This window comes from Monopterus albus, unplaced genomic scaffold, assembly GCF_001952655.1.
Source record: "Monopterus albus unplaced genomic scaffold, M_albus_1.0 scaffold260.1, whole genome shotgun sequence".
Taxonomy (NCBI): Eukaryota; Metazoa; Chordata; class Actinopteri; order Synbranchiformes; family Synbranchidae; genus Monopterus; species Monopterus albus.
This window is the reverse complement of record NW_018128140.1, coordinates 1,454,293-1,470,336: the sequence shown is the minus strand read 5'-3', so window position 1 is coordinate 1,470,336 and position 16,044 is coordinate 1,454,293. Positions and strand designations below refer to the sequence as shown.

At 43.3% G+C, this 16,044-nt stretch overlaps 3 protein-coding genes across 7 annotated transcripts in view; all 3 read left to right on the top strand.

Moving 5' to 3' along the window:
- Positions 1 to 1,982, top strand: part of mllt11 (MLLT11 transcription factor 7 cofactor) — a 4,387-nt gene extending 2,405 nt beyond the window's left edge. The window contains exon 3 of the mRNA XM_020621522.1: positions 842 to 1,982. Within this exon, the coding sequence (XP_020477178.1) occupies positions 842 to 934 (93 nt within the window). The 3' untranslated portion in view covers positions 935 to 1,982. The remainder of the gene's footprint in view (positions 1 to 841) is intronic.
- A 375-nt stretch (positions 1,983 to 2,357) lies between these two features.
- On the top strand, positions 2,358 to 12,142 carry gabpb2a (GA binding protein transcription factor subunit beta 2a). 4 transcript variants are annotated; one of them, XM_020621487.1, is made up of 8 exons: positions 2,358 to 3,243; positions 6,220 to 6,327; positions 6,456 to 6,623; positions 7,306 to 7,500; positions 8,217 to 8,370; positions 8,452 to 8,628; positions 8,709 to 8,827; positions 10,179 to 12,142. In XM_020621487.1, the coding sequence occupies exons 2-8, from the start codon at positions 6,220 to 6,222 to the stop codon at positions 10,524 to 10,526; spliced, it is 1,269 nt and encodes a 422-aa protein (XP_020477143.1). In that variant the 5' UTR covers positions 2,358 to 3,243; the 3' UTR covers positions 10,527 to 12,142. The 4 variants fall into 4 exon arrangements, with proteins under 4 accessions (XP_020477143.1, XP_020477140.1, XP_020477142.1 ...); XM_020621484.1 differs by lacking the exon at positions 2,358 to 3,243 and adding an exon at positions 4,382 to 4,732; XM_020621486.1 differs by lacking the exon at positions 2,358 to 3,243 and adding an exon at positions 4,980 to 5,084.
- A 2,000-nt stretch (positions 12,143 to 14,142) lies between these two features.
- Positions 14,143 to 16,044, top strand: part of anp32e (acidic (leucine-rich) nuclear phosphoprotein 32 family, member E) — a 7,765-nt gene continuing 5,863 nt past the window's right edge. For both annotated transcript variants that reach the window (XM_020621503.1, XM_020621501.1), the window contains exon 1: positions 14,143 to 14,313. In XM_020621503.1, the coding sequence (XP_020477159.1) occupies positions 14,260 to 14,313 (54 nt within the window). In that variant the 5' untranslated portion in view covers positions 14,143 to 14,259. The remainder of the gene's footprint in view (positions 14,314 to 16,044) is intronic.

Sequence of the window (16,044 nt, the reverse complement as noted above, 5' to 3'; positions counted from 1 at the left end):
ATGCCACAGTTCATCAGACTAAAGATGTGAAGACGTCAGCTCGGCTCTAGAAGCTGCTCACACATGTTTAGATCAAGTCTGAGAACATCTGAGCCTCCAGGTGAGAGATGATATCGCATCCACCTGGTGTTAAAGGACAAGTTTATTCAGACTCAGTCCCACCAAGTCTTATAAGCCCCCTTTCCTCTTCCGACTCGACTCGCCTTACTTGTGTTTCACTGTGTGCCACATGCAGAGGATTAAGAACAGTGTACCTTCGATGTCCTCAGTTGTTACTGTGTTGGTTGCTGATGACATCACAGCAGTGTAATGCGGTGTCGCTATGACAACCAGCTACACTGAGAGGGGACATCTACAGTGGAAAACCAAGCACCTGGTACCAAAGGCGAGTCAAGTTGAGCTGGTACCAGGCAGTGGAAAGGGGGCTTTAGAGACCAAGTGTGGATTAATCCACCACAGAGAAAAGTCCCCAACAGATGCATCATTTCCTCCTATTTGTTTGATAAAGAGCACATTTAAAACTGAAGCTCACGAACATCCTGCTAAAATAAAAACACAAGACATCAGGGACAAAAACACAGGGGAAACATCTGATTTGTGGGAAACAACACAGGCAGACAGATTCATGAGCCTCATCCTTTGTCCTCCAGACAGTCCAGGTCTTGGACTTTTCCTCAGTGGCACACTGATCTTTGTGTCAGTGAAGAACAGGAAGGAGATGAGTTTATGGAGATGGACCCTATGTGAACCAGGGACACAAAGACCTGCGTCCTGCAGGGTGTTTGTAACCTCTGTTCCAGGACCGGTTCCTCATGGACTCTCTGTCTCTGCTTCCCTGCAGGCCCAGCTCACCCAGTTTTCCTCCTTCAATTACTGGAGAGCTCCCATTGCTAACGTTGACGCTCTGCTGGCCGACCTCCACCTGCTGCTCTGAGCCCGCATCGGCCCCCCAACCTGACCCTGGATCAGTCTCTGCAGGCCTCACCTGCTCTGTCCCAACAGGTTTCTGTCACCAAAATGAGTCTGGTTTTCACGGTACCACCCCAGAGACAGGTGAGGTGTGCAGGAACTGATCCTGGTTCAGCTCCGGCTTCAGCTTCAGCTGCTCGGCCATCACTTCTGATCCTGAACTGGTTTCTGTTGAAACACAAACACTGAATCATGTGTCTGAACCTACTTTTAGTTTTAGTCTGGTAAGAAGACGTCGCCAGGGACCTGGACCAGGAAGGCAGCTGGGTCTAGCTACCAATACAGAGTGAGAGGGTGAGAGAGCTAGACTCATAATGAACAAGATACAGCTGTGATTTATCAGCAGAACATTTTATTCAACAGGTTTAGAGTTGAAACAATCACAGAATGAGAGCAGAACAAGAAGCAGCAGAAGCACTGGAAATCGTGTACACATATTTAAATAAGGTAGAGTGATTTTTTTTCTTTGTCTAATAATTAAACATTATCCTGAATATTTGATGCAAATAAAGTTCAAATGACGTCCAACAGTTTACCTGAGGGTTAGTTCTGCAGCAGCCGTTGCCATGGTGACCTGGTTAAAAGTGGTCTAGCTTTAACCCTAAAAAGAGCCAATAGCACAGCGACATCGTGGTCCAGGCCCAGCTCAGCCTGTGTTCACACTGGACCAAAAACCAAATCCTGATCAGACTCAGGTTTGAACCCCGTCCTGTGTGTAAATGATGTGGACAAAACTTTAGAAACACTACACAGCAGTATTGATCCTTCTTCAATTGATCAGTGTATTTCAGAAATGTCTGTGTGTTAGATTAATGGTCCTGAGTTAGAGACAGTCAAGGAAGTGATGTTTAAATTATGATTCTTTTTCCATCTGTGCCTTTTGTTTTTGATCCTGAGCTGTTTGTTGTTCATTTGGGGATTTATTTATTTTACTGAGCCACAGGAAGAAAACACCTGGCCTGTCGGGATGTACTGTCACTTGCCAATGAGAATAAAAGCAAAGGTCATTCTCAGCTGAATTACTAGTGTTTTCCATCACCAGTGACTCACATGCAGAAACTCAACGAATGTGTTGCACATTAAAAACGAGACAGATTTTTACAGGTGGAGAAAGCTCAAGGTTTATTTTACAGGTCCTACAGTTTCCTAAAACAGAGGTGATTCACAGGGATGTTACAGGCAATTAAACACATTGGGAAAATTACGTTCCTATAATTATTTTAAGGGAAATAACCAGTTCACCAGTATCTTTATTTTCCTAGTAAATAGTACTTAATTAAACATTCCTGGACATGTTTCAGGTACGTGAAAGGCCACAACCAGAAATGATGAGGATGGACTTTTCCACATTAAACTATAAATACCAGTCAACATAACATGAATTTTTAGAAAGAAAGGATGAAGCACATTTTCAAACTTGCTGATCTGTTCTGATATTCCAATGTAGTTACCATTGTCAAGTCTACCAAAAATTTCACTTGTGCCTCAGAAAGCCAGTCCATGTTCAGCCAAAAACATCACGAGTGCCACCGCTCTTTCCAAAACTTCAGCCCAGTCTGTAGAGACCTCATGATTCTAAACGTTTTTCAAATCTGTCAATCTGCCCCATCAGATGCACCTCAGTCTAACACATGATAGCCGTTTTGTGACGCCGTTTCGTGTTCAGCTTTGACCAATGAGAAGTATCGATATCCGTGCGTGATGACCTGGCAGACTGAACCACACTCTGAGACCAGACAGACGCTCAGGTCGGCTGTCTGTCTGCTTCTCTTCGTTACTGACAAACCTCATTTATTCCCCTGATAATGTGGATGTTGCAGTGTGTGCGCACAGGGACACGGTCCTCACACCTTGTGACTCGCTTAACTCTTTATCTGCTGATGATGGTGGAAACAGAGTTAAAGGCATTTTATTAATCATTTATGATCACTTACATCGAGTTCTTATTATCAGATAATTCCGCTGTTTTACTAAACATGGCCTGATCTCCGGGCTCTGCGGCCTGCACCGATCTGAGGTCAGGTATGTGTCCCATATAAATCCTGTCAGGCTGTGAGTCTGCGCTTCGAACCGACCTCAGATCTGCTCCCCAGTGCGTCAGAAAGCCCGCACACTCACTCTGGCTTTCTCCTCCGGGGTCGCTGAGCCGCCATATTTGTACCAGATTTAACATAAAAAGAACAGTTTTTAAACCCGTTCCCGGCAGGTGAACGCCCATCAGAGTCTGATTTAATTCAGGAGACGTAAAGTTGCGAGATTCTACGTGAAAAGAAGGTAAAACTGGCAATAATTTAACATGCTAATGCTGTGCATGCACACAGGTTAACGGTAAACACCAGAGCTGTTAATGTCAAGGTAGACACGAAGGAGACCACACTTCCCGTCAGGACTTTCAACATAAAATACAGACTGCTGAATAAGCAGCAACTTCATATTTTTAACTACTTCATCTGAGGTAACACAAAATTTTTTTCTTATAATTAATAATTTATCAGGCAAACAAACAGTAAAACAAATACATCTTTAAGGAAGCTTATGGTGGCATGAACTCACGTTATTCTATAAATAAAGGAAATAGATTATGTAGTAATTTATGTAAAGTAATACAAATTTGCTATAAATATTTTTTACAGCTGTGGTTACTAGTAATTAACTGAAAAGTCAGTGGGCTTTTTTCACAGTGATGTCAGCTAATGCAGCTAAAACTTTAGTCATTTTTCTTTGTCATCTATGATATTAAACCAAAGAACTCCGGTTTTTGAACATTTAGCTGCACCAAAAAGGACATTTAAATGTGACCTGGTGCTATGGGAAATTACAGGAGCTGTAATGACCGGTTAACTAACTGAGTTATTTATTTGATCTGCAAGTATATAGAAGCTAAGCAGTGTGTATTTAAGCATATGTGCACTGTCGTAACATCAGTTTGAATGTATGAAATGTAGAACTGCAAATTATTTGCATAATTGATTAATCTGCCAATTATTTTTCCATACTAATCATAGTCCACAAAGCATAAAAAAATAAAATAAAATCACAATTTCACATAGATGACCGTGACACCTTCAAATGTCTTGTGTTGTAAAAAATGATTACAAACAGTAGGAAATTCTCTCCTCTTTGCTTAAACAATAACTAACTCGATTAACTTATTATAAAGACAGCTGCAAATTATTCATCTCTTGATCATCTTCTCATTTAAGTGACTGGTCATTTCACCTCTAGTATAATTAAATTACTGTGACGTTTCCGTTAAGCAGACTGATAAACCTCTCAAATGTTCTGCTGAAAAAAGCTTAAAAAACTTTTTTTTTAAAATCAACTGGACTAGATTTCTAGGTCGAAGACATTTCACCTCTCAACCAAGACGCTTCATCAGTTCTGACCTTTTGGAAGTTTTTTCAGCTTACGATGACTGAGAATCTGCACAGACATCTCTCAAATGTTATGGACCGGAACAAGTTTTAGCTTTTATTTTGAAAGTCACACCACTAACATCCGGGCGTGAACGGGCCGCCTATTATTAGCTTGTCGCGGTAAACAAGGCCGGAGGAACTCGACAAGCTGCGTTGGTGCTTAATGCTCATGTTCTTTTTGTTTGTGAATTTAGGTTTGCACATTACTGAGTTGGTGTTACTCACCGCAGAGTGAAATTAGCGCACAAACCGTTCACATAGTGAGCGGTCCGTTGTGTTTAGCCGGCTGGCGTGCTAACACTAGCTGCGAGGAGCTCTCCTGCTGGCTCCTAACAAACCCGGACACGGTAAGTAAACGCTCCGCGGTCCTCCGAGAGAACAAAACGCCGTTTCTCTTCATCTTAATATGTTAAACGCCGCCAGAATACCATGAGGTAACTGCAGATTGGCACCAGACAAATCTCCACTATGCGGTTTGACGGTGCGCGCTTGTAAAAGCTACTTAACCGGATGTGGAAGTAGTTTTTTTCTCTGTGTGTAAAATAGGAAATTTCTGTGTGACTTCCCCCGGAAAACCCACAACTTAATATCAAACGGTTTCCTGTCGCTGCTACTGTAAATGTTTTGGTGCAGGAGGTGATTGTTTTTAACGGCGGTGGTGGTGGTGGTAAATGACCGCACCGAGAGGGGAGATGAGGGGTACGTGGCACATGGCGGACTCTTTTCTGGGCATGGAGGCGCGTAAAATGGCTCCTCGGCCGCGGAGAGAAAATCCTCGTCCGTCTCCGTGTCTCGCAAACGCAAGTGTCGCATGACAGTACGGCTTCCAATATCGGACAGTGTGTCAGGCTAACCCGATTAGCTTTGGCGACTTCCCGATAAAAGTCTTTCCCGGTACAAACACCAACAGCTCGTTCAAACCAGTGCTAAATGTTAAAATCCAGTTGGCATGTGTTTGTTTATGGGGTTATGTTTTGTGTAGTGCCATTTTTTGGAAGTTATCGTGACACACTTGGCGCCGATCAGAAAGTTTGACTCCATGCTTGTGCACAAAGGTTTAGTTGGTTTGACACTTTGAAGAGTCGTGTTCTTCAAGCGTACACGCCTTTTATCAGTAAAACATGTACAAACGTAAGCTAAAAAGAGAACCAACATCTGCCCGTCATATTTTCAATTAATAGTTTTGTCTACAAATTGCCAGAAAACAGAAAAAAATGTCCTTCATAACTTCTCATGGTCCAAGTTGACATCTTTGTTCAAGGTAATCAGTTTATTGTGCAACAAAGAAAACAGTCATCTTCTTACAGGTGCTAGAAATGGCACATTCTTCACATTGTGTTTTTAAAATGACAAATTTGATTTGATCTTCAGAGTTAAAAAAATATCTGTCCATTTGATTAATCATTACAGATACTGTATGTGGGGAGGCCAAGCTGCTGAAATACCCACATTTACAGTGAAGTGTGTGGGTGGGGGCGCAAAGTCCTCTTTAATATGAACAGAGTTTTATTTTTAACTTTTGTTTCTAGAGCTTCTGTTTTTGTTTGGCAAAATGTTTTCCCTTCCTCACAGAATAAAGACTTAGGCCACTGGCCGAAGTGTGTGCACGTTGATAGGTTTGTAGTTTTGCACATGTCAAACCTTAACCGTCAACAGACAGATGGATTTAAGCCTGGTAAAGTGTAATAAAATCTTCTTTTTTGGAGGATGTAAAATTTCCCAGAAAACTAAATATGTTGAGTGGGAACAAAGTATGTTGCTTACACATTCAGGCTGAGTCATGTGTTAAAGTGCAGAGATGTTAGTTAACTAAGGACGAATGTTTCTGTGTCAGATGTCGTTGGTGGACCTGGGCAAACGGCTGCTGGAGGCGGCGCGGAAAGGCCAGGACGATGAGGTCAGAAACTTGATGGCCAACGGAGCTCCGTTCACCACCGACTGGGTGAGCCGCCAGCTTCAGCCCCCTTCGCTGTTCTTTTGTACTGCATGTGAAGCTACCTTGGGGGGTCGGGGGTATCATTGCTGTCTGTGTGCCGTGATAAAGGTGATGTGTGTCTGTGTGTGCTGTAGCTGGGGACATCCCCCCTCCACCTGGCTGCTCAGCACGGTCATTATTCCACCGCTGACGTTCTGCTGAGGGCTGGCGTCAGCAGAGATGCCCGCACCAAAGTGGACAGGACCCCGCTGCATATGGCCGCTGCTGAGGGGCACACCGTGATTGTCGAGCTGCTGGTCCGGGTGAGAACTGGTCTGGGTTTACACTGACTTCAGGCTGGATTTAATATTTATGGTGATTCAGGACTGTGGGTCTCAAACGTAACATTAAGACAAAACCTTGTAGCAGCAGTCAGTGTGCGGTGACCTTTGTCTTCCCAGTTGCTTTAATGCTGACAAAACAATCTGCAGCTAATTTCACTGCTGCATTTATAAATCACCTTAAGAGTCTGTGGGTTAGTGCTGTTTGTCCTGCAGCAGAGACACAAGGAGCCTCATGGCCATTAAATCGATGTGATTGAAGCAAACTGATAGTTTTTATTCATTCGATTAATCTGCAGATTTTTCCCATTAGGATAAGGATAATCACCTTTATTGGCCAAGTATGTTACACACAAGGAATTTGTTTCTGGTACAGAACCGATGGCAGCCATCTGCGGCGCCAACTCAACCGATGGCTCTAACCATCAGGGGCAACTTGAGAGTTCCGTGTCTTGCCCAAGGACACTTTGACACGTGGACCTAGAGGCACCAAGATTCGAATCTTCAACCTTCTGGTTGGGAGACGACTGCTCTACCCACCGCATCACTGTCGCCTCCCCAAACCCCCCCCACCAAATTTATTCACAAACTGTTAACAGTTGGTGACGTACTGAGCTACACTGCCTGCGCTTCATGTGACTGACACAGCTGTGTGTATTTTCAGAGCGGTGCTGACATCAATGCCAAAGACATGCTGAAGATGACAGCTCTGCACTGGGCAGCACAGCACGGACACCACGGCGTGGCCGAGACCCTCATCAAACACGGCGCCGACGTGCATGCGCTCAGTAAGTTCGACAAGACGCCGTTCGACATCGCTGTCGACATCCAGAACACCGAGCTGATGCTGCTTCTGCAGGTGAGATGTAATTTCTGGCAAAATGTCCAGACGGCTGTGTTCAGATTTCTGAATCAAAAGCCGGTGCACTAAGTGGTGTGTCACTAAACCTAATCTAGTGGAAGTTTTTAATTCAGTTTGACGTGTGCTGCTGTTGTTTAGTTTGGCTTTAAAGCAGGAGTGAGCCCCACACACTGAATTCAAACAGGTCTACTGTTGTTTTCAAAATGGTGCTTTTAATGTTTGTCTTTTACTACAGCTGCTGTAAAAATGTCTTAACTAATGTCTAGAAATAAACAGCCTGGACTGTGAGATTTAAATTGGGACAAAATGATTCTTCAGATATTGTGTTGACATCCTGTCATTCATCTGATTTCAGAGACAACCTGAGTAATAAACTTTAGAATTTCCTGCTCTACTTAATAAACCTTTTGAAAAAGCTGTAAATGTTTTAATCCCCTGAATATATCAGGAAAATGTATCTGTTGTTAAAGTCATTCAGAGGAGGCTTCTCCTGACATTTAAACCTTTACGGGCCATTTAGGAGACTTTGGTGGTTAATATAGATGATTTAAAGGACGTAGATGACTGAGAGAAGCATTTGAATAAATGATTAATGTGCTGTTGTCCTGAAGCTTGCCTTTACTTTAGCTGTGTGTGTGTGTGTGTGTGTGTGTTTGTGTGTGTGTGTGTGTGTGTGTGTGTGTGTGTGTGTGTGTGTGTGTGTGTGTGTGTAGGAGGGCATGCAGAACCAGGTGAACATGAACCAGGTGAGCATGAATGTGGAGACCAGTGCCACCACCAACCAGCCGCAGTTCATCATCCAGGGAATACCCGCCATACAGGGGGGCGTGGTCAACCTGGCCGAGCTGCTCAACAAGGCCAACGCGGGTACGAACATACACATGCGTGCACACACACAACTTCTACCAGTTCTTAAATGACTGAGAGGCAATTTTGTTAATGTTTCAGGAGATTCAGAGGAGGCGATGGCAGCCAGTGCTCTGGACTCCAATATCCAGCACGCTGCTGTGGTCAACGAGGGGGGTCAGCGAGTCATCACCATAGTAACGGACCAGCACGGCAACCTGCAGACCACGGGAGCGATGTCACAGCCGTTCTTTGTGACCATGCAGCACGGACAGCAGAGTACAACTGACAGTGCTGTTTTCTTAGTCCTGTGGTTGTGTCGGTGCTGACACTGACTCTGTGTGTGTGTGTGTTTTCAGTGCTGGCGGTGCCGGCCAACACAGTGACGGAGGAGGTGGTGACAGAGGAGCCTCAGCCTCCGCCCTCCAGGAAGAGGAAGCTGGAAGTGACCAACAACCACAACGACACAGGAGAGACGGTGAGTGGTGGCGAGTTTACAGCAAAGGTTAGCAGCAGTAAGCAGACACGGGACAGCAGCGCTGACCCAGCTGTTGTTTACATCTGCTTTAGCCCTGAATCAGTCGCCCAGACTAAACTGAAGGCTGAGGCTCGGTCAGCTCAACAGTGGTCTGACATGCTGGCTGAGCAGGGCCCAGCGCCTGATTGATCTCCTGATCGATCAGTGATCTGGTTCTCAAACGATCGATTAGATTTTTGACAAGTCAGGAATGTTGGTCGGTCAGATTTCCCAAACAGCTGCTGTCTGGACATCTAGTGTAAACTGCTACACCTTCTTAATGTTACTGCAGTAGTATTTTACACTCAGCTGTGGCACAGACACTGAAGGGCAATGTTACCTGCATGCCCCAGACTTCTGCTGCTGCTCCACATCCTTCTTCCTCCTCTGTTTGCTGTAGAGTCACGACAGTTAAGTCACAGTTCTGCGTTTAGTCATGACTGAGGATGCAAACATCTTGTCAGTGTGAGCAGAGGAATGGCAGGTTGTTTTGTGCAGGAAGATGAGTGAATACATACAGGATGAATAAATCTCACACAGTCTGTGCCGAGCTAGAAAAGACGAGTTTATTGATACAGCACATCTTCATACACAAAGGCCGTTCAAAGTGCTTAACACATTGCCCGCAGATAAAACATTAAAATGCACAGATAGTTAAAACTTTAAAATGCATCTACAGATAAAACATTAGAAGGTAAATTAGATTAAATCATTAAAAGCAACAGTTATGATAGCACAGATCACGACATGCAGGTGTAGATACCCAGTACTTTAGTACAGCTGTGAATTCTCACTGTCCTCAGTACACTGTGTACCCCTGTACTTCAGTCTTACCAGGACTAACCTCTGAGTACTTTACACCAGAGGCAGATTTACTTTCTTCTGGAAAATATGAAACACCAGTGTCGGTAGTCATCTAAACAGCACCACAAAGTAAAGTCATCATCTAATGGAGGAAAGATGAAAGCAGATAAAGTGAAAAAATTGGGTTGAATTAGGATTCATTAATTAAAAGCTGCGGTAAAAAAGAGCAGTTGAAAAGTGCTGTAGTTGGTCAGATCTAAGTTTCAATGGGAGAAAAGAAGCAAAAGCAGAAATCAGAGTCTGGAACCAGCAGGTTTCGGCTTTTTCTCTTTTAATAGTTCAACGTAGTAACAGTCACTTTGTTAATTTTCTGTTGGCTAAAAGATTAAACTACACCCACTACATTATTGTTGCAAAAATAGTTTTTGTCAGTCAATCGACTGATTATTTGTTGTAAGACCTATTGCACTTGTCAGCTGACCTGACTGTGTGTGACCTCCTCCTGCAGGAGCTGTTGCAGAGGCAGCTGCAGGAGGCCAACAGGAAGGCGCAGGAGTACCGGCAGCAGCTGCTGCGTAAGGAGCAGGAGGCAGAGGAGTATCGCATCAAGTTGGAGGCCATGGCCCAGAGTCAGGCCAACAGCACCAACACCACCACCGTCAGCACCGCCGCCAACACTGCAGCCAGCCCTGAGGAGGTGGTAGGAGGGGAGGACGAGGAGGAGGGGGCCGGCAGCATGGTGGAGGAGGAGGGAGAGATGGTTGTGCTGCAGGAGGGAGGCATTATCATGGAGGGGGAGGAGGGCCAGGTGACGCTGGTGGAGACAGGGGGAGAGACGGCGGAGGTCAGCTCCTAACAGAGAGGGAGGGGGAACAGGGTGACGCACTGACAAAAAGACATAACAGGAGAGTGTTGGTTTGACTCACAAGTTTGCATCCCATTTAACAGAGTGTGAAGGAGGAGAAGAAACAGGACCATTTCAAGTGTGTACCGTTTTGAACCCCCCCCCCCCAAAAAAAAATTTAATGCAGTTGAAAAGACACAAAATGGCTTCCCCTACCATGGGAAGAAATATGACTGTGGGTTTCAGTTGTGCAGATTTTTAATCCCTGAAAGATGACTAGTGGAGGCCTAAACAAACATAATGGAGTATACTCATGCACCATTTTGAATCCCACTTTGACAGTACATGACAGTAGAAAAGCAAAAGAATTTCCCCAAAAAGTAAAAAGAGTACGAAGAGAGAGACAGATTAATGGAAGCCTTAACAAAAATGATAGCATTTAAGTGTGCACCATTTGGAATCCCTGAATGATTTAATATCAACATCTCAAAGGAGAAGCAAAATGGCTTCCTCAAGAAAAAAAATGGTATGGAAGAGAAAGACAGGACTTAAAAGATGTTGTAGTGGACCTTAGTTGGGCGCCATTTTGATGAGTCAATAACAACACTTCAAAGAGGGACACAAAGTGGCTTTTCCAAAAAGGCAAATAGTTGGAAGATAATAGACTGAAAATAGAATTAACATATGCATTTAATTCTGCACCATTTTGAATCCTTGAAAGATGCAATATTTTGGGAGAGAAGAAGTAAAATGTTGTGCCCCAAAATGGGCTGAAAAACAACTAAACAGCAATGGCAGTGCATATTAGTTTTGTACCATTTTGAGTTCTCAGTTCTTTAACTGAATAACCTATATAAGTGGGATGCAAAATGGCTGCCACAGACAGAATAGACACTGGATGAAAGGAAGGAAAAAGATAAATGAACTCAGGAGGGAGGTGGATCCTTTGCTCAAAGGCACATTAACTTTTTTGGATTTTGTTTGAACCTCAATCAGTGATCCCAAACCAAAGCAAACAAAGACATGAGGCTTGGGATGTTAGTTCTCCCAGTATACAGCCCTGTCTGTTTCCTTAACATCACTTTAAAGCATCATTTTGCTTCTGTATTGGAACAGTTATAGGATCCCCAAAACAAAGAGCAGCTGGTTTGTGTAAACTAAGGAGTATTCGTACAGCAGAGGAATTTTAGTTTTTACCCCTTGACGCTTGGACACAGATTGTTATCCCCACTATAGCCATTAATGTTTTTATTTTTGTTGTGTTCAGTTTCACAGTGTAAATTGTTGTTTACCTGTTGTCTAAATTGGGATCACTTTGCCCTTTCAGAAAACCCACTAGAAGAGTTCTTGCTCTGCCTTGCACCATTTTGCTTCCCCAAAAGAGGACATACAATAAGGCCCAACTGAGAACTGAAAACAAAAAAAATATCATTTTTTCTTTTGGGACACTACAGTAACTCTGAACTGTTTTTCTGTTTTGTTTTGTTTTTTGTTGTTGCTTTTTGATTTATACGTTTCTTGTTTCTGGACGTAACCTTTCAGAGGCAACATCATGTCAAAGATCAGAACAATTTCATATGAGCTCTATAAAGACCATTTGGAGCGCAAAACAAGGTTGTTTCCCAGAATTTATTCCACAACAAAGTGAGGAAACCAAATGGTTGCAGTGGTGCTGTGATAAGACATTTATTTTGGAGATGCAGGACTCGGCTTCCTGTGTTTTTTCACACACAGCTCATCCGGACAACTCATGTCAGAATATAGATAAACCTTTTGTTTCTTTAAATCTTACCTACTAGCATCAAGTCTCATAGACACTGCATCCTGACCTGAACTGAATCAGATCCATCATGGGAACCTTGAGTTCATTCATTGACTGGGGTTATTCTACAAAGCCAGTTTTGTTTTTCATCATCAGCTGGTCATAAACCTGCTGTGTTGATCAGGGCCGACCCGGGCAAACCGCGATCTAAGACTGCCAATCGTTTTTATTATTGATTAGTATTCTGGCTATTTTATTAACTGTTCACACTATGAAGTCCAAAGTGACGTCTTCAAATGTCTGGTTTTGTCTCATCATCAGTTCAAACTGCAGAGACTCAGCTTCTCATAGAAAACAAACAAAATCTGCAAACATTCACATTTGAGAAGATGGAAAGTGAATCTGTGACACTTGTTAAAAAAAAAAACAAAAAAAGCCTGAAATTATCATGAAAATATGATTAGCTTCCAATGAATGTTCTGTTGACAGACTGATGAGTTGGTTAATTATTCCATTTCTACTTTACCAATTTACTTTTTAGTTAACTTTCATTAGCTAATTGAATTTGTCTGATAAATATTTAAGTGAACAGGAGAGAGGATTATAACCATACCTTTGTGAACAAAATGTTGCTCTTTATGTTTTCTTTTACTTTATAAACTAACATTGACTAAATCCTGGCTGTGATGAACTGTTTCTAGATGTGAAACCCGTGGCTGCTTGGAGGAAAGGAAATCAGTTTAAAATGTGCAGTGAAGGCTCAGAAATGGGTAAAAGCTGACTATGGGTAGTTGGAGTGAAACCTCTAACACCAGCACAATGGTCCTTTTAACTGCTGTTGTGTTCTGGTCCAACCCTGTTTGCCCCACAGAGTAAAATCAGTTGGTGTTGCTACCAGTCAGCCGATTCTCATTTATTGCAGGTTTTTTGTCCCACTTAACGTCCTGTCACAGCTTATCGCGCTCTTCTTTTCTTCCTCTGATCAGTGATTCTGCATCATTTGAGTTGAGTGCGATAGTTATTTTTATAAGCTCACTGAAGCCAACCTTTTTCTATGTACATATAAAGTTGTATTTTTTTAACTGTACCTGAACGCTTCTACATGATGATGATGGTGATGGCTGTCTGCATTGGTAATCTGAAATATAAACACTTGTTTTTTGAATAAGAACTTCTCTCTCGTGTTTGGATGCTTTCATAGTGAACGCAGTACCAGACCTTTGGGTGTCAAACTGACTACACCTAAAATCATTGAGTGTAAAGTCAACAATTGATGTGCTGAAGCAGACATTATTTTTCATAAACAGAGCAGCTCTAGCACAAGATCACTTGGTCAGTTTATTAGGTACAACTAAGTCAGTCTAGTCCAATACTCCTGCAGTAAATCCTTCATGAAGGTGTTCAGAGAGTGTTGATTCACCCATGTGTAATTTTGGAGGCAGGAGTTCCTGTTGCTGTTCACCTGTACTGCTTTATACATGGATGGGTTTCTGGTATTCCTAGTCCCATTGATTATAAATGAGGCTAAACACGTCTCTGTATAATGCAAAGTATTTATAATGTACTGTATTTTTACATGTATTTTACATTTTCAGGTTTTGTTATTACAGTGTATATTGCTTTTATTGCAATACCTTTAATGTTTCCACCAGTGGGAATTTTGAAAAAGATATAAGGATTAGTTTGTTGGTATTAAACAATTACATCTCCCATGAGGCTTCGTCAGCCTAGCTTTTAGCCTTTTCCCGCCCAGTTTGTAAAGATGATGGCCGGTCGGCACTGATTGACTTCCACATTGTCCAATCAGAGATTGCGGCGAGACGCGGCTGACACTGCGGTGGAGGGCGGGACCGCAGCGGAGGGGGCAGGGCGGGAGGTAACATGGAGGATCTGTAGGCAAACTGGCCATCAGAGGAAAACAGCTATCGCTCTGATCCCTGGGAGTTTCTCAACTGTTTACCGCCACGCACAACACATTTCAACATGGACATGAAGAAGAGGATTACTCTAGAGCTGCGGAACAGGAATCCGGAGGAGGTAAGTATTTGATTTTTAATAACATTGTAATAGCTTCCTGAAATCACCCGAGAGGTGAAGTGCGGCTGGAGCCCGGCAGGCTGCGCCGCCTCGCTCATCACATGGAGTGCGCTACTGATAACTCTCTGGACGGCTAGTTTGCTTTCGGTCTTTTAAGCCCTTAATCGGTCGAGTTATACACCGAAATGCCACCGTACAAGCACCTCGACAGAGAGCAGAGATCCCAGCTGGATCTGGGGGCATCTCACGGCTCGGTCCGTCCGCCCTCTTCTCCGCTCCGGAGAAATCCTTGTCTCTGGGAGAGTCAACTTATACCAGCAAAATGAGACTAACGCTAGCACTTAGCTTACGGTTCTTATCGTTTGACGCGCCTGAACTGTTTCCCGTTATATAAAAGCACCATCACGGATAACGACATGCAAGTTTAACTTTAAATCAGTCGTCGGCTGTTTGGAGCAACTCAGGTTTAATGGAGGACACGACATTATGTTAACGAACACACCAAACTAAACCTGTGGGTATTTCGGTTGTAGACGGAGCGGTCGTTTGTCGGTATATACCAGGTTGTTTCGGAGCTGACAGCAGGATTTCGTCCCGGAAAAACTGCGTGTCAACCTCAGCTACGACGACGTCGTCGATGGCGCTTCGTCGTTCTCCGTGAGCGGACATATTAGTCGCTTAAACCTCGACAGAAATATCACGTAACCCGTAATTTTGCAAGATTCCCAGAAGATAAATTGCGTTTAGGTGTAAAATAATCGACCGTTTCGAGGCTTTAGTGGATGTTTTGGTGCGACCCTGCGCGGTGGCGGACGCGGGGCGCACTGAGGGCGGCCACAGACATTTTGAGGTGGTGCTCGGTGTAACGCGTTACCCACTTACCGTGACAGAAAGCGGGTTAGCTGTCATGACTACGGCAGATTATGCAGATATCGACTAATGACGTTATTTGTAATAAATGGCTAAGCAACCTGTAAGAGTTTTTTGTTGTTGTTGTTTGTTTGTTTTACAGCGTTTTTCGTCTCCGATTATCGGGTACCGAGGAGTGTTGGTGCTTAGGATAAAGTGTGGTAACTAGTCAAGTTGGCGTTACTCCGCGAGGTGTTAAGTGCCGAGACAGAGACCATGCAGTGGAATTGTTAATTTCTACAAGAAATAATAGAACTAGTCGGCTCCACACGGGTCACGTTATTTTCACATGCATGTTTACACGTCGGAACATTAGTCGACATTTAAACGTTACAAATAGAAACACAGTGTAAACGCCGTCAAATGTGCGGTTTCTCATATTAGGGTGTTTTCTGTAAAGTTCCGTGTGCATGTACTGTATACGTATTAGGTTGTGTAACCGGACTGCGTTAACCGACCAGCTTCGGTCGTTTCCACCCTCACAGCTCAGGCTGAGTTCACCTTGTTAGGTATTTTTAGTCAGATAGAAATTGGATAGATACTTTATGTATTAGAAATGTTTAGTGGAGATAGGATGTCTAGTTAGACTGTTAAATGCTTAGTCATGCTTATGAGTTTCTACAGGGTACATCTGGTCAAGGATAACTAGAGAGAAGAGTTGATGACTGTCAGCAGACAGGGTGTTTAATATTATTATGATGACGTGTAGAACTGTAGCCTTAGCCATAATATGTTCTTATGTTTAAGACACGACATGTTACTAGAGGTCGTGTGAGAATGTTTTTAGCTACACACCACTTAATCAACAGACACACACACACA

Bases quoted from the DNA above. Each gene is read 5' to 3' on its own strand.
- gabpb2a (XM_020621487.1), top strand. From the start codon at position 6,220: ATGTCGTTGGTGGACCTGGGCAAACGGCTGCTGGAGGCGGCGCGGAAA. The intron at 8,629-8,708 runs GTACAACTGACA...GTGTGTTTTCAG, and splicing joins CATGCAGCACGGACAGCAGA to TGCTGGCGGTGCCGGCCAAC. The intron at 8,828-10,178 runs GTGAGTGGTGGC...CTCCTCCTGCAG, and splicing joins ACAACGACACAGGAGAGACG to GAGCTGTTGCAGAGGCAGCT.